Below are 26,246 nucleotides of genomic sequence, written 5' to 3'. Positions count from 1 at the left end.
TATTTAAAGTAGAAACTGAATCATTTCTCACTAAATTATAATACCAAAAATTTGTGTTGCTTTGATTAACATCTTTATTTAGCATTAGCCTTGCCTTAATCTCGATATTTGTATCGAGTATACTTTACATTTCAACTTTAAACAGTAGGTTTTACTAATTTTATAATATGCTACCTACCCGCCCCAGCTTCGCACGGATGTACATATATTATACATATGAACCATCCTCTTGAATCCGTATTTATTGCTAAAAACTACATTAAAATCCGTTGCGTAATTTAAAAGATCTAAGCGGAAGCGACTTCATTTTGTACTATGTGAAGAACATAAGTTAAAAAAAATTTAACCTGATGACTATATCAGCTATTTTAACGAACCTAATATTGAACTGCAAACTACGTTACAGGGTAATGATAACAAAAATGAAAAATTTATTACAATTTATTTCTCTTAAAATATAATATACATTTGTTTCTATGTAGAACGAAATGCAACTAAACTATGCGAAAAGGTCTTCTCTGTCTGCTGCGAGCGTTGGCGCAGTGGCGTCTTCCATCGCTGCGAAGTTCATAAAATGAGCTGGCCGGTGTACCTCGTGGTAGAACTCGCGAGGGTTGCCTAACTGAACGCCGTACTTCATGTTTGGATCGTGACGAACCCCTGCAAAATTACCAAGTTTATTATTATTTTATCTCGTTAACGAAACAAATCGTACATTAAATATTGAATTAATAATGCATTACTGTAAAACCAATTATTTAAACTATATATGTATATATATACATTGAGTTACTTTAGTAGATTCAATTTTCTGTAATTAGTTTTATAAAAAAATTCTTTTGAAACCTTGAAATATATTAAAATTCGAAGATTAATAAATTTAGATATTATTAATATTTTTATATGTGTTAAAAAGGATATAAAAATTAAATATGTGACAATAATGTGTTCTCGATTATGTACATTAATTTGTATTAAAAATTCACTTACCCATGAAATTGTAATTCCAACTGCCTTGTGATGGAACCATGAAGTATCCTAGGAACCTATCTGACAACAGCATCTGTACCCTCTCATAATGGCTAGGCAGGTATCCCTTAGGATTATTACCCCTGTCCGTATTCCGGGCGCCCCATTCGTAACCGCTGGGGGTGAGTTTGTATGCGGTGAGCGAACACGAGCCGGGCGTGAAGGAACACGTGATGATTATGGTCTTCTCACCATCCCAGGATGGATTTTCAGCCATTATTTTAGCGTGTGTTGTTATGTCCTGAAAATAGTGAGTAATTAGTTAAAGGTATAATGTAGTTTTATGAAACAAGATCGTCATGTAAAAATATGGTTATTTTGGGTGTCAGTAATTTAACAGAGGCTACTAATGCGATGAGTGGCACTTCCTGGTAATGATTTTTCTATGTAATTAAAATGGCAAAGAAGCTAAAGATACATCTGATAAAAGCTGATAAAAGAACAACAGTTACTTATACTACTATTCATGTACAAAACTCGACACTAAAAAAATTGTGGTCACACTTATGCATTGCCATTCCTAAATCATAAGCTGCCTTTATAACCTGTAATTGTACTACATATTATGTTTCATCCTACAAACTGTAATATAGTTTATATATATATCAAGATTCTTGATGGTAGAAATAGGTGAGCAGAATATGCAGTCGACTTTGTACAAAGTGTACGTCAGTAGTGAGTAATAGATACCTGCGGAGAGAGCTGCGGCAGTTCGTTAGGCTGCGTGTGCATCCAGCCGAGTGGTTGGAGATGCGCGAGTGCGGGATGGCGCGGCAGTTGACGCGGCAAGTGCACTTGCTGGTGAGTGCCCCACTGTGGCACAACCACCGCACACTGCACTTCGCGCACCATCGGATTATCCGCAGGTGACGTGCCGTATAAGTAGCAAGCGATCTGTATCAACATATAATTTAATAGTCAGCATCAATACAACAGAGGATTAATATACAGAGTTGAAGCTATTCAGCCAGTATTGATTCTGGATTGTTTTAAATTTACAACCTCAGTGGTCTAGCGGTTTAGCACACCGATGTATGCGGTTTCGATTCTTTCCATGGCATAACATTTGTATTCATGAGTATAATTGTATCGGTCTAGGTGTATTCTATGTATACATATGTATTTACAAAAAAATGTATCTGTGTATTTGTATCAGTTGTCTAGTATCCATAACACTCTGCTTAGCTTGGGGCTAGAAGGTGTCGTATGAATTGTCCTGAGATTATGTTATTACTAAATGTTTGATATAAACAGGGCAATGATGAGTGAAGGTGCTGTCATTTTTTATTTTAGAATTTCTGTGTAAACTTCAGATCTACATCTCTTTCTATACTACTAGATATAGACACTTCGTGTTGACTTGATAATTTTATATCTCATACATAATTTCGTAAGTACACTTTTGCAAACATCATTGTCATCATTTAGTAAATATAACAACTCACCTGTGCTCTTAAATCAGAAATGGTGACAAACTTCTTGAGTAAATTCTTTGGTAGAATGTAAGTGTATCCACTCTCCTTGATGTCATCGGAGCTCACATAAATGTGGTTGGTGCGTAAATGTAGGTTCGTTGCAGATATTGCTCGCACGCGCCATTCTGTTTTCGAACTGTTTACAAACAAATATAATATTTTATATAAAGGAATAACAATATATAATAAAAAAGTTACATTCTTAAAATATTAAAAGATGAAATTGTTTAAAGTTCATTGATTAATCTTTTTAATTCATTTTATAATCGGTTTACAATTCTAATTTTTAATCATAAAACGTAGCCCTTGTTATTAATGTAATTCTAGATATTAATAGTTACTTTTTTGTATATATAAATATACTAAAGTATATATTTAACTAAATTATACTAGTGGATGTCATATATAGACGAATAGTAATATGGAAGAAGGCTTTATTTGTCTTATATCAATATTGCAATTTATGTACAAGATCGCAATGTAATAATTAATGTGATGCTAGCTGACCCCACAAACATTGTTTTGCCATATAAATTAAAATCGCTAAAAAATAGAGGTTGATTGCAGAAAGGTGAAAATTTAGGGTTGTCCAAAAAATAAAAATAGTATTTAGAGGTGAGGTTGACCCTTATAATTGAGAGATATGAATAATAGATGTTGACCGATTCTCAGACCTACCAGATATGCACACAAAATTTCATAAAAATTGGTAAAGCCGTTTCGGAGGAAGGAGGAAGTAACAAACACACAAGGATTTTATATATTAGAAGAAGATTGTTACCTGAATGTCTGCGACTCATAGTTGCTGGTGGTAGAAGTTATGATCTCATCGCCGTGTTTGTTGACAGTCCTGGTGGTGGTTGCCGTCAGTTGACTCTGCTCCTTACTCTGCTTTTCGATTTCGGCAATTTGTTGGCGTTGTGCGGACGGAGCCGATATTTCCATACCAAGGATTATATCACGAATCTCAGATTGAGTTAGTGACGCCACGTTCACGCTAAAATGGAGTTAGTTTATACATTTTTCCCTTTTTACAAATGTAATGTAGAAAAGTTGCCGAGTGTGGAAGTGTTCTCAAGAATCAGTAGTTGTCTATGTTGATTATTAGTATTACCACTGAGGCAATTATATAAATAGTAGCAATAGTAGTACATATTACGATTGAGAATTGTTATTAAAAGTAATGAGCATAATTAAGTACATGGAAAAGTCAAATGTATGAATATTACTAACTTGTTCTTTTTGCCGTAGTCCGCCAATATGAGATCTTTAAGTTGAACTTCCACTTTTATCCAGTCATCGTCTGACAATGTCGGCCAGATATGGTGTGGCTCGGTAAGAGTCGTCTTGTCCGGCTTCAATAGGACTTTGGTACGTTCAGTGTTCACGTGGAGCGCTCGTAGGATAAGAATGAGACGACTGAACGCCTGTATACAAGCAGAAATATCAGGATTTAATTAAATTTTGTAATAAAATAGAATAGAAATTTAAAAAAACTTAATAGAAACACTTTTAAATAGTCATAGTATTTTTTTTAATATACCGATCATTCGGAAAGCTGTCTTATCACAAAAAGAATGAGCAAAAAACTTGCGTGTTGCTCTTTTAAATAATCACTGTAACTTTACATTTTTAAGTCGATATGTGTGTATACAAACTACCAACTATTATTGGTATTAGTGGTATAGGGGTTCTCTACTTGTATAGCCATTTCGAATGACAAAGATGGTTGCACCAGCTTATAGCTTCATACTCTGTATATTCTTTGCATTTACTCATTTTTTTAAACAACTTCTTACAAATCAAGCTTGATGGCAGTAGTGGTTAAGATATTAAAGATAATGCTTTTCACGTATTATTTTCAATGACGTCACAGTCTTTTTATAAGCAATGTAGAACTGTTCGGTTTCCAATCAGATAGCGTAGTCTCGGAGCGGCCGCGTTCCATCGACACGCGATCAGCGCTCGTGGAACCACGACCACTCCCCAGAGCACAGGGACTCTCTGGTTTCAGGACCCCTACGCGATTCATCACTTTAAAAACCGTTATTACAGTAATTATATAGCACAATAGTACATTACAGTATTCATATTGATCTATGAACCATTTTAACTATATACAAATAAACGTAATATCTAGTATTAGTTCTACTTAGTTTGAGACTAAACTATGAGGATATTTCTTTATGTGTTTACAATACGATACTCACAGTGTACGACGATATAGTCTTCAGCCAATCATCATATAAGTTGAACAACACCATCTGCGGCTCTGTGGCCTTCAGAATCAGATCACCAAACTTCTCCACCTTGAGACATGCCTGGAACGGCAGCTGTAACTCGGACCCTTTGATCACGATGTTCGGGAAATCCAGCAAGTGGACCTAAGGACAAATATTGTTTTTTTATAGCTGGCATAGCAAACAAGCAGATCAGAGTTACCATTCCAAAGAAAAGAGATGTCATACTTCTGTACCCTATCATTTCTGGCAGTATCTTGCCCTTTACCTAAAACACATCTTACAAAGCAATATGCTTTGAGATAGAAATAGGTGTGACAGAATTAAATCGTTCTTACCTGTGTTGGGGACACACATACAAGATGAGTTTGTACAAACTAAAAAAGATAAAGATGCACTCTTTGTACAGAGGCTTAATTATGTACCCAGTTATTAATATATAATTGCATAAACATAAATAAAGAATATTCTCATAATATAATTTTTATTTTTACCTCAAGTGGATCCAACATTCCCTTTCTGGTGACAATAATCTGTTTAGGCTGCTCCTCCACTGGCAAGGAACGAATGAGCGCAGCCACTTCCTCAGCAGTCTTCCATTTGGCGAGCTATTTAATAAATAATGTTTATATATAATCGAATATTGACAAAGAATCAATGCCGTTATATCATATACATAAAAATGAAACATGTAATAATTTCGTCTGCATCACATTTACTTGACATTATATTTGGCCCAATTTAAATATCTTTTTAAATTATAGCCCATGTGTTATTCTGATGTTGAATCTATATTACTGTAAAGTTTCAGTAAAATCCGTACAGTAGTTTCTGTGTAAAAAAGTAACAAACATTAATTCAACTCACAAACTTTCGCGTTTATAACATTAGTAAGTTAATTCGTAGAGACATGTCCACCGTTCGGCTACACCACGCTGAAGATGTACATATAAAATATATTTTATAACATGTATACCTGTCCCAGACGTTTTTGTCCCGCCCATACGCTCGTGTGGATGATCTTGAGGAACAGCTGGCCGGTGCGCGGGTTGAAGATGAAGATGGCACCGTTGATGGGCTTTGTAGTCAAGTTGCCCTCGAACGTCTTGTGGATCGTTACGCGATATACGTTCGTATCGTCGACAAACCTAATACGAACACGATCAAATTTTGCGTGAAAACACTGAATTTATCTAGTAGAAAATGTTCTTCAGAGATTTATACATCACTAAATATTTGTTAATGTTATAAATGTATTTTACATCTATCCTCTATTCCCACCTTTTTGCGTCGCCAAGTAGCTTGTTTTGTAAAATGTCTTTCGGTTGAAATGTGAGTATAAGGAAGTGAAAATACATAAGTGGTACTACAGGCGCTACATGATATTTGATGGGCATGGTTCTGTTCATGTTTATAACTTGTCTATGATTCGTCTATAATTATGTGAATAACATAAACAATGTTGAATTTGTGTGTTATCTCTTAGACAAGTCATTCAACTTGAACAAGAATTAATAACTTTCTAATATGTTCTTTACTAGACGGCTTCACAAGAAAATTCTCTTGTATTATAATATCTACTCTTTCAAAATATTCATCACTTCAATTTCTTTCCATTTCTCGAATTATTTTCGTGTCTATACAAAATAAACTAAATTATAATTATGTAAAAAAACTGCTACACTTTACACAATTATAAATTAGTTCATCAACAAAGTGACAAAACAAAACATAAGAGTATAGATACAATCTTCACTCACCAAATGATCTGGTTAGAGAACAGTTCACCGTAGTTCTGACTCGAGAGATACGGTTCAGTGGGCTCCGAAGAATAAAGCTGCAGAGCTTTACGGATACGCTCCCGGAGTACGTAGAGGGCAGGATTGGCTTTCATTATCTTCGCCATAGCTTGTTGGATGAGGGGTTTGCAGCCAGGGAACCAGTTGCCGTATGCACTGTGATAATAACATTACCCTATTATTATAAAACTATACGTATTGAGTTCATTGTTCAAATAAAGTCGCTTCCGCTGTCTATGTGCTTAGATCTTTTAAACTACGCAACAGGTTCTAATGCAGTTTTTACCAGTAGATAAGTGTAATTTAAGAGGAATGTTTATATGTGTCATATCAGAGCTACTTATTTGGTGGAACTTAAAAGCTAGGTTCAGCTTTATTCTAATAAATTATCAATATATTAGTATAAAAACCATATAGTCTCTAGTAAAACCTAGTACTAATATAAATATCAAATTTTTAGGCTGATCACACTGCAATATATAAATGTTATAAAATGGAATTACATTTTTAATAAATAAGAAAATTTTGACTGAATAAAAAACTAATCTAATTTATCAGCAAAGAAAAATATAACCTTTTGTTTGAGATAGTTAAACATAGGAAGCCCAGAGAGAAAAGACACAAACAGTTTTTTCTCAGTCCATCTGGTCATCAGTCGCAGACTATATGCTCATATAGTATGTATGTGGTAAAAGTTATGTCAGAATACAAAGACTGCAAGTCAGTTACCTGTGCAGATTGTACGCGAGATCGATGGCGATGAGTAGGCCCGTTGGTGATGGATAAATGGACATGTTGTCTGTGGTGTAGTCCAGGAACTTTGCGCGCGCGTATCTCTCCACGTCATGTGAATCGTAGTCACCCCACCGCAGTTGAATATCCAGCCAGTATTTCTGAGTCGTCGTGTTGTCCATTGTATCTCTATTATAATAAGAGAGAGTAGTATTTATAATTTTTTTTCATAAACAAATACTTTTACTTTGGACTATTTCAAGTAAGCATACATTATTGGTTGTTGTTCTAACAAACATTTTAATTCTGTAAATAAGTATTGTATATTTTAACCATACAATAAAACTTTGCATTATTATTTATAACTTGCATAAGGTAAAGCAAACCGACTCATAGAGAACTAAAGCAAACCGACTCATACGGTCAAAACTTATTACAAAAAATCTGTTAAAACTCGGACGAAACGTGGTCTAAATGGTCGTGGTTTAAACCATTCCTAAAGTTAATACTTGGAATAAACCTAACATTATTACGAATCCAGATCTAACAGAGGACTACTTAGTACTACAGTTAAATCGTTCATTATGTATTCCATACAGTAGGTACATACATCTTTCATACATTTCATACATGTCAAAAATATCTTTTAATGTAGGTACAATCAGTCACTCATGTCTGTCACCGTACAATTACGTTCCATTTTACACTGAAAAGATCAAAAATAATATTAGTTCAAAGAAAAATGTATAAACTAAAAATAAATTTATTTCTATTTATCTATGTCTTCATTATAACTATTTCATTAATATATAATATTTATTAATGTACTATTAGGCTGAAAATCAGTTTTAAATTATAAGTAGGAGTCCTATACGGAGAAAAGGAACGGCGAGATATTTTTATTGGATCGTTCGAATGATGACTATTTCAAAGTCAAATGAGTGAAAAAATAACAATTAACGTCTTTTATATGTTTTTATTGTCGTAAAATTTGCTTTAAATATTTTTAGTTAATATATTTTTAATTTAGTTAAAATATTTTTCATTTAAAACTACAACTAACAATAGAATTTTTGTAAAATGGAGTTTGTATTTTTGCATTTAGACCACTGTTAAACTATAAGATATAGGGCATCGCAGGTCTAAATTAATTGTAGCTTTAGACCATAGACGAATCACGATTTAGAGATAAACTTCATTTTGTAATAAGGAATACATTGGTGAATGGTTAAGCCATTGAATGTGTCCCCTATTACTAGTTACCTACATATCTATTATATACATATCTTTGCTAAACCAGATTTATCTTTTTACTAAGTAATAAGGCCGATAGAGAACTATCTACTAACTACTCAACCAGTTGGTTGTGTATTTATAATTTTGACTTTAATGAATTAGTGTTAATTGGAAGATGTGTTAGTTAATATGAAATGTGTGAATACAATCACACATTTCATATTAACTAACACATAAGTTTCTTGTTCATTTTTCTTGTGATGAGACTGCTTTCCAAATGGGTGGTAGATTAAAAACATGATTGACTATTCTAAAGTGCTTAACTGTAAGTTTATTTGAATAAGGAAATTTCTATTGTATTCTATTTCATATGGTGAAATAATCTTAAAATTCTATACACTATACCTGAGTTTCAAGAAAAATGTTACATTACATAAAATAATGCAATATTACGATTTGCACTACCATAAGCAGGTAAATATGACAATTTATAACAATGTCATATACATGAACCAAAAAAATCATACTTGGTGTCGGCTAGTAGTGACGGCCTGGACACGTTCCATTTGTATGCAGAGAAGAGTAGTATGTCGGCACAAGACGAGTTCATCTTGTACGATTTACGAGGATGAATGGTTTCCTTCTGCACTGTCTCAATCTCAAGCGCGTCGAGCTCTTGATCAAACACCTGAATGAAAGAAGTTTTAACTTTAGCGCTTTTGTAATGGTAGTATGTACGACCCGAAATGATGGCGTCCTTGCAAACACGTGGAGCAAAAAAAAAAAACTGAAAAAAGTTAATAAGTAAACAGAAGGCGAGCTATAAAGTGTATTGTACAGTAGAAAAAAGAAAGTAATTTAGTTATGTCAAACAATAATAATAATAAATTTATACACAATCTGTACATAGTATAAAACAAAGTCGTCGTCGCTGTCTGTTCCCTTATATCGCTAATAAGGAATAAGTAATGAAAAACAACAATTTACAAGAATACATTACATTGTTACATTATTTAGTCGCATTAATATTGATTGAGCAGTTTTTAAATCATTAATCTACAATTTAGTACTTGTGGTTACACTAAATCGAAACTTACCTGACACAAGTCCATGACAATTGATTCGTGCACTTTCTGCCACAAGTGAGCCCTGAAGATCTGGATGAGCGATATCTTCAGCGTCGGGATTTTGCCGTGCATGAATATGCCTGTCAAATCCAGTTGTACCTATGTGTGACGACAATTAAATTATAATTACATTTTATTCAGAAGCCGATCAAGGATTCGGAAACAAGGTAAATAATAAAATATTTATATAATTTTATTTACCCATGTCAAGCTAGACACTTTTTACCATAATTTTATAGTTATAATAAAACACTTTTTACTATAGCAACTCAATACTGTGGTTGTAACTATAGATTTGTATTTTATTGCCACAAAAATAAGAATAATTCACACGACACATCACACAGCGCCATCTAGTCCCAAGTTAAGCAGTCTTGTGTTATGGGAACTAAACAACTGATATAATTACATAGTTACATTTCTTTTTTGTAAATACATAACTAATATATATAGAAAACTCTAAGACTAATACAAACAAAAATCATACTCATGAATACAAATATTTGCATCGTGCGAGAATTCGAACCCGCGACTATTAGAAGTAAAGCAGTGTGCTAAATCACTAGACCACCGAGGCCGTCAATAATGACTTGCAAAAACAGTCTAAATATTAAAACTACATACCTGGAAACCGACGTATACGTTGGCGCGATTAATAGTGGGCGACCACCACAATGTGAAACGACGGTTCGGGATTTGGTTCAAACCGGATCGCTGCGCGTTCGTTAACTTCTTGTACTTCATTGACTCTTCGAAACCTGACGCTTTCTCCCTGTATGCAAAAATCAAGACTTTTAAAACTGTCTATGGGAGCTTCAACTATGTGTCAATATTTATTTCCAGTTCCTGTCACATAGTAATGTCATTAAACAATTTATAAATGGATTGTTACATGAATAAGGAATCTTGAGAAAATTGATCCATTTTAGGGTAATAATATGATTAAATTTGTAATATCGTATGGTGGAACTATAACAATAACTAAATATTACGTATGTAGAATTAGAACTTACCAGAAAAGACCTTCCCATGTTGGGAAATATGTGCCCTTGAAGAGTGTGTGCTCGAGGATGCCTTCAACTCCGCCGAGGGCTTGGATCATGTCGGTACGGTAGTTGTTTAAGTTCCACAGCTTGCCGTCGTGACGCTGGTGCGTCCACCAGAACGGATTCTGCTTGAGCACCTGAAGACAAAGTATATATCGTTATAGGATTATGCATTGCAGAAGATAATGCAGTATTAAATAACAATGGGATATTTTTTTCTATTCTATAATACAAAAGTGGCAAACATGTTTTAATAGTACATTCACAATATTTTTATTTATGTGTAGGACTATTCTTACTGTGACTCAGGACACTTATATGTATGAGATACTTATTTTTATGTATATTTCTATTAGATACACTTATGATAAATACAATATACAATCACTTCGAAATATTGCTTGAGAACTAAAAAGAAACTCGACTATTTATTGTTAAATAGATTTATAAGTAGCTGAAGTCATAACAATTTTTATTATTTAGTCTTTAAAACTATTTTTTCTTTTTTACTTTCATGCACTAAAGATTTACTAGGTTGTTGTTACTAATACTTACTTGGTACTGCTTGAATTCTGTTCGTATACGCCAGCCTTTGTCATAAGCGAGGGTATGTCTATCTTTTTGGAAGAGTGTGTTGATCCTTGGAATGCCTCTGTCCCATGAATCTTCCAAATCCTCCAGAGTGAGACGTCTTTAAATAAATTAATATATGTTAGCAATATATTTACTATAGTCATCAAAGTATATTATAGTGTGATTGAATTTGATCAGATAGCGTAGTCTCGGAGGGGCCGCGTTCCATCGACACGCGATCAGCGCTCGTGGAATCACGACCACTCCCCAGAGCACAGGGATTCTCTGGTTTCAGGACCCCTACGCGATTCATCACTTCAATTTTTTTACAACTTGCAAAGGAAAACATTCTTTTGTTCCACCTTATTTATTTGTTCAAGATAATTTGCAATAATGCCAGTATTACTAAATGTAATAACTAACAAATGTCAAATGTAGACAATATAAAGCACTGTCATATGTACCATGCATTACCCTTCCTAAAGACTGAGATTTTCTGTTAATTTACACACTTCTTCAGACAGTCATAACATTATCAGCACATAACTATTACCCATTCAATCGTGAATAGATAACAAACTGATAAATAGACACATGTAGGAATTTAGAATATTAGTATCAACACTAGGGTTTGCATTAATTTCTCACCTATTCTGAGCATTAGCTTCTTGGCGTTTGAGCGCGTATTCCGCCCAAACTCGCTGTGAGTCGACAAACTCTGCTTCCCACGGCTGGATGTAGCGGTACAAGTTGGGAATCAGTTGGTCTTCGTCGTGGGACATACCCGAACGGAAATGAGTGATGCCAACATCTGTTTGTTTCGACCAGCGGAGATCAGACTGTAAATAAGAAATCAGAATGAGCATCATCTACATTATCTTTGTACCATCAGTTGAGATCATCAGTCAGTAAACATATGTATGGGAGCCACAATTATTACTGAAGAAATCCAATTTTTTTTTTTATAGTACGATGGTGGCAATCAAGCATACAATCCTAAATAATAAAGGGCAACCAAGTAATGTATCATTTGATGGTAAGCGGTAACCGTCGCCTATATACATGAACAGCACTATGGATATCACGTAATCATACAATAAACATTCTCATATATATGCATATCATAGAGAAACCACTGAGACAATTACAAAGAGATATAATTATGAATATGAACCCAAATGTATGGGAAGTAAAGTAGTATGCTAAACCACAGACAATGTAAAATTATTAGATTTTGTTTTATATTACCTGTGGAATCAATACATGTCCCATAGACAACATGCCGAGCCCGCCCAGCTCCTTAGGTGTGTAAAAGACGACGGGCGGGAAACGCGAGGGCATTTTGGAGTTTAGACCAATCTTGATACGGGTCTGTATCTTGTTCTCACACTTCACTAGCAGATCGAGGAGCTCCTGTGTGTTTACTACTGCTTCACGGAAGTATGTCATTAGACCTGGAATGTAAGACATTATTGTTATTGTGTTACATGAAATTAAGTCATATTTGTACTATATATATATATGAAATTAAGTCATATTTACACTATATCAATAATCCGGATTATTGACCATCGCAAAAATATAGTTCTTGCGATGTCGAATATCTGTTACATTATTAAGCATGATTAAAAACACTCATCCACTTTATATTACTATGTAATTGTTATAATATTACTACAGATTACAGACGGAAGGCAAAACATTATAGGTCAGTGTATAAGTCGTTTAGGAAATATCGTTCCACTTTCGTTGATGGATGGTCATTCCTACAGACAAAAAACTATAGTATGTAATTATTGCTTACTATCATTTCCCAATTATTTATTAAAAATAATGTTATGGTCATAATTAGAATGGAAGAATGAACACTACAAAAAAAAGAACAGATTATTTACAAGGCTTCACATTAGAGTTGAAATTCAACATAATTGTGAATTCATTTGTCTTTTACATACTTTATCTATGTATTCTTTAGTATAAATTGGAAAATCTTTTTTACTTTTTTATATTTGCTACACTTTCATATATATTTGGCATATACACAAAGCATTAGGATTAAGGGCATAATTTCTGCTTTTGATGTTTGTAATGTAGACGAAATGCAGTACAGAAGCTAGTATACAAATAGATTTTATAGTATAAACTCACCAATAAGTGCCGTGTTCCATTTATTAACGATTTTCGTAAACGTGGTAGAACCTGAAGCCATCAGAATTTGCCGTACTCGGTTGTGGAAGCGCGCGAGAGACTCGTCATCGACCCGAAGGTAACATTGCGCGGTTCGCTCTTTTGTTACCTCATTTTGCAAATTCCATACTCCGTCTCGATGTGAGAGTTCTTCGTGTTGGCTGCGGCACTGTTAAAGTATTTATAATTTTAGAATACTGATTAGGATTACAGACTATTCCTCTGTTCATCATAGTAATTTCGTACACTAAATATACCCACCTACGACTTTGTTTGCTTTCAGATAATAGTATATTGTGTAGTAAGGCTATTTGGGCACTTAATATGAGAAAGTACCATATTGTATTTTACTATAAATACACATTATTCATTTTTTAAATTAAATTAAAGCAAATTCTAAGAACTGTATAATTAATGAAATAGTTTGCCGCAAAGTAAATTAAAAACAAAAACAAATGATAATACCAGTCATATTACCACCACACCACACCACCACATTTAAAATTAATACAAACTAAGCCACTGACAGGCTTTCACAAATAGTATCTAACACAAGTTATGTTACATTTTATTACGACAAACAATCTCATCCAATATAATTAGAATGGCAAAAAAAATTACAGTTCACTTGATGGAATGTAGTATTTATATTAACTCTAATTTTCTCATGTTATATAGTATTAATACTTACTTTAGGCAGTATCCTGCATTCAAACCCGGCCATATTGAAGAGCAGGTTGGGATTGTCCTTTGAGTATGCAGATACAAAGCTATTCTCCCATTGTATAGTTGTTACAGAACGCGGCAAGCGATTCTTTATGTCCCAAAATACGGCGCGACCACTACAAGTAAACCGTTCATTAATATTAATTGTTCTATTTATATAGAATATGAAATACATAAAATACATACAGCAGTAATAAAATATATTATAAAAAAAGGCTATAATCAAGAAATACATAGAGTATGGATCAAGATCTTAACTGCCTACACATAAACTTAAAGCTTGTATACAGTTATGATTTTCATATTACAAAGGAATGCACTGTGCAAGTAAAAAGAATTATAAATTATTGTATAAAATAGTCTGAACAGACTTACAGATTAACATCGTGCTTCATGAGTCTCATGCGCGCGTCGCGGGGCCAACATTTCTTGTTGTTGTAGCCGACGATGTTCTCGTTGTTGGGGTCGGGATGCTCCGTTAGGTACCTCTGGATCAGATCGCGAGCTTCCTCAGCCGTGAATCTATACACAGATTACGACATTAAGCTCGTATTTTGTACATGTTTTATTGTGCAATAAAGAATATAAATAAATGGGATAAGAGCATGAATTACGAAAGTTTCACGATGTGTCTTATCTGTGTGTTTGTCAATTATCTTTAAGAGATATAGAATACTCATTCTTGTGTATTGTAGTGAATGCGAATGTTAATAGACAAAACATATCAAATAAAATACTATCAAAACTTGTTAACACTCCTATAAGTAATCATATATTAACAATGTGATTTTTTTTCAATTTTGACAGATATCACATTATTGAGACTTCAAATCAACCAATATAAACAATTTTATATCAATAGTTGTTTAATTACCGGAAGAATATGTGAATCCTGTCCACGTATCTGCAGTACAGCCTAATAGGGTGTGCTGTTTCAGTCTGCCTGTCTTGATAGGATAGAAAATCGTTTGGCAGCTGCGGTGGTCCAGCCATCTCACTAGCGCGCTGTAACCCCAGCACCAGTAGATCCAGTACTAAGCCGTAGTACTGGACGATGAATGACGCGAATTGCAAACCACGTATGATGCCATAGGAATTTGTGTGGTTCATGTCCTATGTGAAACAAATTAGAGCAATTATACTTTAGTAATTAAAACAAATTAAATGTATTGCTGAATCAAACAGTGAATAAATATTTTGTATTTATAATACCTATAGCATGCCAATTTTCTATTATACTTAGCGGATACTCGTTTAAGACTAATTCATTATCAATAACTCTATAATTATCTCTTTGCTGCATAGACAGATGTCCAGCATTTTGCAGCGATAATTATTAAAGAGGCACTAAACGCATGATTCAAGGACGCGAGAGTCAACGTCGCGCGCAGTTGTTCTCGTTCTCTTTGCCTACATTTAATTCGTGCATAAAAGAGCATAAGGGCATAAAAGCAGCTAATATATGGACGATGCAGAAATTTATAAAATAAAACAGCCTTTGCACTCCATACCATGATGAGTTGTTTAAGATTGCTTTTAGAACATTTTTTTATTTATAGAATAATAATTACAACAATTATAGAATCAAGTTGAAATCTATCACATACCTTATAATTGATAACAACATTGTTCTTTGCAGTCATATAATCAGCGATGTTGTGATCCACAATTAAACGGAGTAATCTATTTAGCAGTGTCAAATCGATTTTCTCGTATAATTTCTCGAACCGTGATTCCAGGAGTACGTTACACTCGCCCTCGCCTACTTCCCAGACATCTTGCAGATTGTTTATACCTGTATATATATATATATATATGTATATTTGAAACTTAACATTCAAGAATTATTACGCGATACAAATACAAAAAAGTAAAACTGAATGAACGTATTTAAGTGTATAAGTTATTTACATATTAAAATTTAACCACACAAATATACAAACAAAAGTACATATGAAGTATTTAACAACTAGAGGCATTTTATCACAGCGAACCATTGGACAACAGAGATACTATGTAAAAAAAGTCATGATAAAATACGGCAGACGAATTTCATGACAGTAGTTATGACTGCTGATGTAGTAAATCTATGTTATTTTTAATTAAATAAACTTTTCCAGTCATTTATATTTCTGAATGCGTGGTAGAATACTACCACTCATTCAGAAAGCAAACTTATCACAAGATTGAACAAGAAACCTACATATTGCTCTTTTAAATAAACTTTGTTCAGCATTTATTCCAGAACATTTTTAAATTTTACAATCCTTAGTGCGATGTCAAACACTTTATCATTTTACATACACAAATGATTACATTAAAACAGTACTTAAGAATTTAATTCTATTCATACATCAAATTAATTTAAATAAAAATGAAATCAATATTATTATTAGATAAAGACCTAAAATGAGACATCACGTAACTTAGGACCTCCAAACATGACCTCATCTTGTCAACACCCCCGTCATTTTCCTTAACGTGCAACGTAATTTATGCATTACATAATATAATTAAATTATATTTTGGTCAAATTTGTACACAGATACATTTTTACTAGATTTTAGAAAAAGATTGGCAATGTTTGTTAAATGAATGATGAATACTGATGACAACTTTCGTTGGCGTTCCTCTTGCATTTGTAGACAAGTGCAACCAACCAAAGTGAGGTTTGTAACAAGGGGATGGCATCGACATACATATCTCCTTTGCCACAACGCACACTCTGGGCAATTGCAACACGACACATCTTCATGTTTCATGGTTAAAGAAGTAATACAACAATATTCTAATCTAATCATAATAGTCCCAAGAATACAATATTTAAACCTATATTAAATTCTATCAGTAGAAAGCAGATAATTCGTTTTCTAAAATATTGAATCCAATAGTAATATTATATATTTGAATATCTGTAATCTTCACATCTAGATTAATTTACATATTTAAATGAAATTAAAATTAATACAGATTGTATCTCAGAAAAAAGCAGACATAGTCATAGTTAAAGTTAACAGGTAGTAGTATAAATATATATACACAGATATGACAGATGACAATTTTAACAAAAGTTCTTTAATAGAAATAAAACCTATAACGATACATTGAGCGGAAAACAAACATATTTCAAGGTAGCGCTAAATATGTGAATAATGATTGATTTATATATAAACAATGAAGAAAATCAGGACAAACATTGTCAAGCAGCAGTAGAAAATTTCGCTATACCTTAATAACAAACATAGGTATATTATACTTTTACTTACCCTGACACCATTTGTAAACAAGTAACGGCGAGGGCTCTGTATCTGCTGGTTTCACCCACGGCGGCAGTAATCTCCGTTTGTCAGCTTCATACCACAGATACTGGTCCAGATATGCGTCAGTGATCTTCTCCAGGGGCTCTACATCGTACACGGGAACCAAGTGGGAGTAGAGATCCATAAACTCGATACCCACCTGTTAATAGCAAAAAATGTGTTTTATAAACAACACAATTTAGTTTATTAACAAAAGAAAGTTAAGTAAACATAAAGACTAAAATATGAATGTGATAGTTCTAAAGAAAATCTGAAATATCTTTGTCTAAATCTATATTTAAATTAAGTAACAAAGAAGATATCAGTTCTTTAAAAATTTGTATTTAAAATTCCTTTTCTTTATTATATAAAAAAATTGAAAAAAGACATTGGTAATTCCTACAATGTCTTTTAATACCTCTATTTCTAATTTTAAAATTTATACATAAGCAATCTGTGCTTAGGGGCACATCTGTGTCCCTAAATATTTTTAACAATATCAAAAAATACTATTAATTAGTCAGATATACCTTTTAATTTAAAGAAAAACATCTACAAAACCAACCTCTCGGAATGTCCTCTGCGTAAGTAAATGACGCTTAATTCTCGAAAGAGCTTCGTGCGGATTATCATAAGCCTGCTCAATAAGCCCAAGTTCTTCCCTTTGGCTCTGATTCAATCTGGACTTGACGCTGTACGCCTCCTTTAGCCGCTCGAGCGCTAGAATCAGCAGCTTTGTGTCGTGCTTGTATGACAGGGGTGGGAATGGTATTGGTGCGAAACGACGCGATTCAAGCCAGTGAACGGTTGTTGTGTAAATGGCTACAGCTTCTTCGGGAGAGATGTACGGACCGTCCTACATAAACAAAAATTTTACACTCTTACTTTCAAATTTTCGCGATAAATTTTTTAATATACATTATTAATATTGTAAACTGGTTTTAACATGAATAATTTTATAATAAATACCTTCATGTGCCATACAATTATCGTAATACCTTACCTTATATTAATACCCAACATACTATATTAATAAAAATATCACACGTTTAGAATATTAAGAAATAGACTGATTGACACCTATGACTGACTGATACCTATCACCGTCTTTTGGGTTAATTTGAATTGTTATCGGAAATTGAGTTTCGATTTTTTCAGCACTGGAGAGACGATCAGAAATATAAATTAGTAAACTTAGTTTCTGTGGTATCGTGTGTTAACATACACAAGATAATACAACAAACTGCTAAAAATATGTTATTAAAATTGTATTCCTAACAAACTTAGCAAAATAAAACTTTAAATCAAAATATTATTAAGTAGTGTGCGCCACATTTTGGCCTACCTTTAGATAATTATGCTGACGCTCCTGTTCGGCTTTGAGGTACAATCTGGTGAGACGACCGAGGTTCTTCTTGCAAACAGTCTTGTCGACAGTAGCGCCACGACGTATACGCTCGCGGTTGTAATGTGCAGTGTTTGTCCACCAGTCCGCCTTCATCTTTACGTAGCGGAGAATCATGTTCTCTATAGGGGTCGGCAAACCTGGTACCTAAATGGATACAGATTTCGATTTTATAATAATATATAGACATAATTCATCAACTACAATAATCGCACGCTCAATAATAAAGTAACTGAATATTTAGAAGTTTTAGAAATGAAATTTAAAGTTGTGACTTTAAAATCACTGCAAAAATATACTTTAATATTACTATATTAAAGTGGATTTGTAATGTATGTATTGAATTTATAAATAAAGCAACATTCCATGAAAGCTATCTATGTTAATTTCTTTAGTTCCTGGAATCTTTTAAAACTACAATAATCAGAAATGATGCACTAACCTTCCAAGGTATATTCGCCTTCCAACATCTCCACGCTTCAGACAGATGCTGCAGGATTGTCCTGGCTTTGTTCTGTTTGATACCTTCAGGCATCATATCCACGATGTCGTGCATGACAGAAGCGCGCAGCTCCAGGTCGAAGTGAGATTCGACACGCTGCTTTGTCACCGTTTTGGCAACACCTAGACAACGTAATTAACCATAATTTTAAAAATTCCTAGATGTGTAAATGTTGCTTGAAATGCAATAATTATATAATGATGTACAGTGGGTGTGAACGTAAATGTGAATAGTTTAAAATCATACATTAAAAAAATATTTACAATTAAATATAGTCCCTAAGGAACCACTAATGGACTGTGTCAATTTGCAATTAATATAAATATGGTACATACACCAAAATAACAATTTTTTTACAATTTTTGTCTGTCTGTTTGTTCCGGCTAATCTCTGAAATGGCTGGACCGATTTTGACGGGACTATACTTATTAGCAGGTAGCTGATGTAATAATGAGTACTTTTATTACTTATTTATTAGGTTACTTTTATTGTAGAAAAATTATTTATTTTAGAAAAATAAATTTATATTCCACGCGGACGAACCTTTATTAGCATACTTAGATAATTTCAACAGCATTTAGGATATACATACTGATTTGCTATCACACATTTAAAATACATTCTATTGTAAAATGCTTACCCTTGGAATGTCTGCCCTCAAACTGCCTGGACAGCAAATTACCGAGCCAGCGCTCAAGTAGCGGCGTAATACCACGCATGAAGAATAGCCAAACACGCCAGCCCGGTGCCCAGAAACCACAGCCAGGACCTTTAGACACCGGACCCTAACAAAAAAATGAAATGAACATCTTTGTAGAATACAAAGTATATTTCTAAAGATGTTGCTAGTTCAAAATGTATAATAATATACGTAGCATTATGTACATATACACAAACTTGATTCCATGAGATATTTCAAATAAAAAGTAACTGTTTGATCCATATGTTAACGCAAAGGTATACCAAGGACCTTCCTTAGCCGCGTGATTATTCGCTATATTGCTTAGGGCCCCTTAGGTCCCGGTAACTAATATATCGCGAACAGATAAATAAATTCTTTATTCACCATTTACAACCACATAGCAAAATTATAATAAAAGTATATGTGCAGCAACTAAAATGTGATTGGCAAACTATTGCAATTTTGTAAATATAATCTAAAATTTTGTTAATTCACTAATTCTGAGGAAGTAAATGGAAATATAATTTAGCTATATTAACGTTAGACCCAATAATTTCCATCATTCATGACATATGCAACGTAATCAAGACCATAAAAATTCTACCTGGACTTAAAAAAAAAATTCTACCAAAAATTACTAGTAATAACTCACCGTATTGAACCGGTAGTATATCAGATGCTTCAAATCCTTGCACATTCTGATCTGTCTCATTAGCTTGTACTTGTATCGGTACATGCCAGTTAGCTGACCAACGTGGGCGAATATGTACTGTAGACCGTCAGCCAATTGGAACGAGTCCACGTTGTTGAGACGATATTGAACGTGTGAGTCAACGATCAGTTTTGTGAGCCGGAGGATCTCACGGCATAAATGGAATGCTGTGTTAAAAAGAAGCCTTTATAAAATATATAATTTCAAAAAAACAATATTTTAAGATAACTTAGGTGATATAAAAAGATAAAGTCGTTCCGTTGTTGTTTAGACTTGCTAGTCCTTCAGCCAAAACACACTTGATAAACTATAGATAAGTGATTATAAAGTTTTGCCTTTCCTGGCTAACTGAATATATATATTCAAATCTCAAAATATGAATGGGTATTTCCTTAAAAAGAATTGCAGTCAATATGACTTGGATAATTTAAGAATTTGACACTTAAATATGTGTAATAAAACTCACCATTTCCAAATCGAGACTTCTTTCTCTCTTTAGTAGTGAGAGTCTTCACTGGTTTCAAGTTGAAATTATAGTCCAAATGAAGGTAGTTCAGATTCTTCCGGTGAATCAACAGATTGAGCATATTGTAGCCTTGGCGGCACACTTGAAGCCCAGCCTCAACCCAGTCCAATGTTGTAGTTTGGAAGAACTTTGTAGATTTAAACGAGCGGAACAAGTATCTGTGTAAAGTAATAAAAGTTGTAGATTCCTCATGAGCAGATGCAATTAAATTTAAGTCCCAAAATATTTTTTCAATTTCTTACCTTTTTTTCTGTGGCTTTGGTGGTCTGTGCTTTAGAGAATTGAGCACATAGTACTTCAGTAGTTTTTGATATGACACTCTGACTTTTACTGGTTGTCCTGGGGGACAATGCTCCTTGTACCAAGTCTTTACCAATGGCACATCAATAGCGCGACGAGTTCGACCTTGTAAAAGAAAGTTCTTGCTTTATAGTTATCTTATGTAATGTCAATATATCGCACACCTAGTACACTACTGGAATTACCCAAAAATGTTTGAAATTTTGGATTTTAATAATAAAGCTCTAGAGTAGAATTTCTAGTTAGTAATTTTTGAGTTAATACAGTATTATACTAGGTGTGTAATAATAAGTTTGTGATATACAATAGTGACAGAATGTAGCCATTGACTAAAAATAAAATCCCCTGTTACTAAAATAAAAAATAAATTCCGTAAATTTTGGATGCATTGGTATTTCCAGAGTAATATTTAGTACACTTCAGTAACTTCATTATCTGAATAATACAATATTTTTACTGTAATAGAAGGAATTGAATCTGATTTTGTATTTAAAATTTAATAGAATATAAATATAGTATAGTGGCTTTGCCACTGCTGGCATTTCTTCAGCTTCTTACCTGATCGCGTATTGAAGGGTCTGGGCGCCCACAGTAGAGAAATTCCGTTAGCTGTGTTATCTGTGTACAGTGCAGTCTCCTGTAAGAAAGGAGTCACCTCTTCCGGTAGAACAAACTCTTCCTCCTCAGGCACTGGATCTAGAGACTTCACCGAATGTCGATGAGAAATGGGATTAATGAGGGGATCAAAGTAGAATGCTGGGAGATCAGGGTCTTCTGTTTTAATGTAGACCACATTGGGCGTGTGATACCTGGAAATATAAATGGTATATAATATACTGACACATAACAAGTAATTTTACTTGAATTATTCCCAATGGTGGTATTTTTCAGTAATTAAATGTCAGTGTTATATTATAATAAATAATCTAGAATAATAAGAGAACTTTACTATTGTATAGTACTCACCAAGACAGCTGCACAAAATGAGGCAGGTTGTTGTACAAGTATGGGAAAGCAATCCTATACTCAGTTCTTATTGGTTGACGAATAATGATTTTGTTAATATCATTAAATTCATTCCAGTCTTCATCTCCAGCAGAATTGTCTTTAACTAAAGGTTCAAACTTTGGTCCACCCGGTATTGCCATATTCAAGGCTTTAGCAGTGAAGAAACTCTTGGAATCAAACAGGTAGAAATAATTATCATCTACCAAGTCAGTCAGCAATTGATTAGCAAGACGATACAGAGTCGCCATCTGTGGTAATGTTAAGTTCCAACGTCTGTATGTTGAACCATTTACATGTTTTGTATTCAATAATGGCTTGTGGTCATAAAACCAGGACCCCACAGCTCCATCTTCATCAGCGTCCAAATCAATTTGGATTGGTTCTAAAGGTTCTACATCCAAGATGTTGTCAGCATAGTCCAAAGGAGGTTCTTCATCGTCAAAAGGAGGGAACCTCATGCGTTTGAAATGCCTACGATCTCGTTTTTCTCTACGCATCATAATCCACATTGTTCCCCACTGTGCAATATATACTGGCTCAATAACCCATGGGATTTCATTCACAAATGTGATAGCGCCAGTAATATGGTATAAGACTTTTACATCTCTGATTTGCTCCCATGGCATGGGCATGTTCTCAAGAAGCTTCATTACAGCATGAGGCATATATTTCAATGCCCCAAGATACACTCTTTTGTCATGTCGGTATTTGCGACTAGTCATGTCACCATGGTCACGGATGATTTTTCTGATGTGTTCTGGTGGCATGTCCTCTTTTTGAGCATCCACAAATCCGAATTTGCGCTTTTCTGAGAAACGCTTTGATTGGAGTTGGAGCCATTTTTGAGCTGAAGTGAAAATCATTATTTATTTAGAAGCTAAACATTTATATATGTATAGAATAAAATAAAATAAAATTGTAATATAAATAGGCATGATGATACTATATAAGAATGTCCGAAAACAGGATTTCATGTAATTTTATATGATAGGCTGATTCATATTTAAAAATTAATTTTCAGATTACAAGCGAAATTATATTTATTTTAGTAAAAATAAAATGCAAAACACATCAATCCACCATGATAGATCGAACATCAATCAGGAGCGTGTGACGTCACTCATTCGTAAACAAAATCGGTGTACCCGAACTCAAATTAACCTGTCGCGGTTTGGTCGCTGATGAGTAAACACTAGGCTTCCGAGCTGTACCCGAACTCTAATTAACGCCTGATGATGCCTCGCGATATGGATGTAGACTCAATAACGGTCGGAATTTGATCATCACTGGAGAAGGTCGTAGCGCTGGTCAGTTTTCCACACCGAATATTCGTAGTCTCACACATGTTAATCGTAGCGGAATTAAACAAAATAATATAAATCCATCGAGTAATTTAACATATTTTTTGCTAGATTTCGCATACTTTTACGATTTTTAACATATTTGTTGTTTGTTCAAGTCCCCGTTTATAAGCTATGTGCAACAGCATCTTTTCACTGCCTTTTTCTTATACAAAAAGATGCGAGATAGAAATATCACATACATACTGAAATTTGAATTGAAAGTAAGTTTTTACAGTCTATAAAATTTTACGAGTAATAAAGTGCTTGACAGTCGTTAATATATCACTTAAATTATCTAAAGTCAGCATTACCGATTAGAGTGGGAGAAAATCTAGCATTTCCTCCCATATTTATTTTGTTCCATAACATAATTGAATAAAACATAAAATAAAATAGATTTTATTGATTTTAATATATAATATTAAGATATAATAAAAACGTGTATGTAAACAAATGATGTTTTATTTGAAAAATGTTAGCATTATTTTAAAACAATTAGTATAATTTTGGCTGTTAAAAACAATTATTAAAATTTTAATAACAGTTTAGCAATTTTTTTATTGTTGTGATGGCAACGCTGTACATAGTACTATGCGAAGTTCACACAAAGTTGTTTAGCATTATTTTGTAAAATTACTTCTTCGGCGATGTTGAATGTAGAATGTATGAACATTGTGGAGTGTTTTTTAAAAATCAGTCATCATGCCTATTATGTTAGTGCTATATAGTAGTATATACTTAATAAACAATATAAAAGAATACAGTATGAGAATATGTAAAGATAAAAAGATTTATAATAGTATTTTTAAAAAGATCTCTTCTTAATTGTTCCCTCACTGCTGAGGATCACAACTCTATACTATCTTGTAAACCAACTGTCCCCATTGGTTGCATTACTGTCAGATGCCTATATAATGTGTAACAATATCAGCACCTTCCACTATATATTACATGGAAGATTATATCCAATTGCCACATTTAATTTTCCCCTCACATAATAGTTCCAGTAATAACTTATAAGCTGGTACTTTGGCCTAGTAAGGGTCACTCAGTAGATTAAAATTGACTAAAGTAAAAGACAAGAAAATAACATATCAATAATTCATTATTATTGAGTAGTATATATATATTGTTAGTACATAATATATATAAATGCCTATTATCTTTATTTATAAAGCCAGTAGCAAACTATATGAGTGTGGACCATGACAATTACTTAAAACGAATTAATATGAATGTGGATGGATAGAGTGTGTAAATCATTATATGTCTAAAAAGAGAGTAAAGTCAGACATGATAGCAGATACAGATCAGCGAAATAAGATAACACTGCTTTGAGCCCACAATAAAGGAATGTATGGAAGACAATGTATTTAGCAAAAATAATTTCAAAATTACTCACAATAATTTGTATTTATACTCCCATATAATAAAATAGAAAGAAATAATAACCAGTAAATAAAGTGCCTATCATAAAAATGTGTAAATATTTAGTGCACAATTTTTATATAATATAGGTATGTATACCTATTGTAATTTTTTGTAAAATTTAAGTAGGAATCTTTATATTACGTTGGTATGAATGACAACAATAAAAATACAATAAATAAATTCCATTATCACTATCTATAGCAAGCATTTATAATAAAAACATTTAGGCAAAAAAAATCTTAGATGCCATAAAGAACAAAACGGGATTTGTTTAATAAAAAATAATGCTTACATTTTTCTTTGATCTTTTCTTCCGGTATGTGATGTGATTTGGGGGGCTGCGATGGCGGCACCGGTGGAGCAGCAGCAGCGGCGGCGGCGTGGGCCTGCAGTGCGGCCTGTTGCGCCGCCGCCAGCTGCTGTTGTGCCATCATGGTGGCCCAGGGGTTGGGCCCCAGAAGGTACGGCGGCAGCGACATGGCTGCACGCCTTCTACAACCACGATTTATAAAATAGGGTTATCTATTTGAACATTTTCAACGTGTTGTATTGCAAAAGATGCACAACCGAAATACGCCGGGCGGGATCAAACAAGTACATTAGTAAAACTAACACTCACTTGATTTATTTTATAGATAATGCAGTTTTATATTTAAGTAACATTTGACATAGTAATAGATTTATAGACAATTACACAATGGAAACCAAAAGTACAGAAAGCAAACTTTGCTTATAGCGCAATCGGCCATTTGCAATTTCACAAAAAAAATAGTATTAGGCAGTGTTGCCATTTTATGCCAAAAAAATTCTTCTAAAACAGAGGTTTGGAAGAAAATTCCAAAAAAAAATATGTTGCTCTAGTTTTAAT

The 26,246-nt window shown here is 33.6% G+C and overlaps 1 protein-coding gene across 1 annotated transcript; it reads right to left on the bottom strand.

Annotated features, from left to right (window-relative positions):
- Positions 1-423: 423 nt before the first annotated feature.
- LOC131846886 (pre-mRNA-processing-splicing factor 8) lies at positions 424-26,125 on the bottom strand. Its single transcript, XM_059196315.1, has 35 exons — positions 25,998-26,125; positions 25,671-25,870; positions 22,563-23,451; positions 22,155-22,405; positions 21,539-21,701; positions 21,237-21,454; positions 20,711-20,937; positions 20,017-20,161; positions 19,317-19,498; positions 18,815-19,021; positions 18,035-18,325; positions 17,437-17,629; positions 15,778-15,965; positions 15,045-15,283; positions 14,546-14,692; positions 14,136-14,286; positions 13,406-13,613; positions 12,506-12,711; positions 11,906-12,096; positions 11,240-11,375; positions 10,652-10,821; positions 10,263-10,410; positions 9,609-9,737; positions 9,039-9,199; positions 7,273-7,464; positions 6,505-6,699; positions 5,721-5,892; positions 5,239-5,352; positions 4,715-4,888; positions 3,738-3,931; positions 3,286-3,501; positions 2,475-2,640; positions 1,720-1,923; positions 991-1,270; positions 424-660 (listed from the first exon to the last, which is right to left on the bottom strand). Exons 2-35 carry the CDS (start codon positions 25,855-25,857, stop codon positions 500-502), a joined length of 7,095 nt encoding a protein of 2,364 aa, XP_059052298.1. The 5' UTR covers positions 25,858-25,870; positions 25,998-26,125; the 3' UTR covers positions 424-499.
- Positions 26,126-26,246: the final 121 nt, after the last annotated feature.

Source organism: Achroia grisella, unplaced genomic scaffold (genome assembly GCF_030625045.1).
Source record: "Achroia grisella isolate CSIRO2021 unplaced genomic scaffold, CSIRO_AGI_Agris_v1 utg512, whole genome shotgun sequence".
NCBI lineage: Eukaryota > Metazoa > Arthropoda > Insecta > Lepidoptera > Pyralidae > Achroia > Achroia grisella.
The sequence above is the reverse complement of the archived record's forward strand: the minus strand, read 5'-3'. Positions and strand labels throughout refer to the sequence as shown.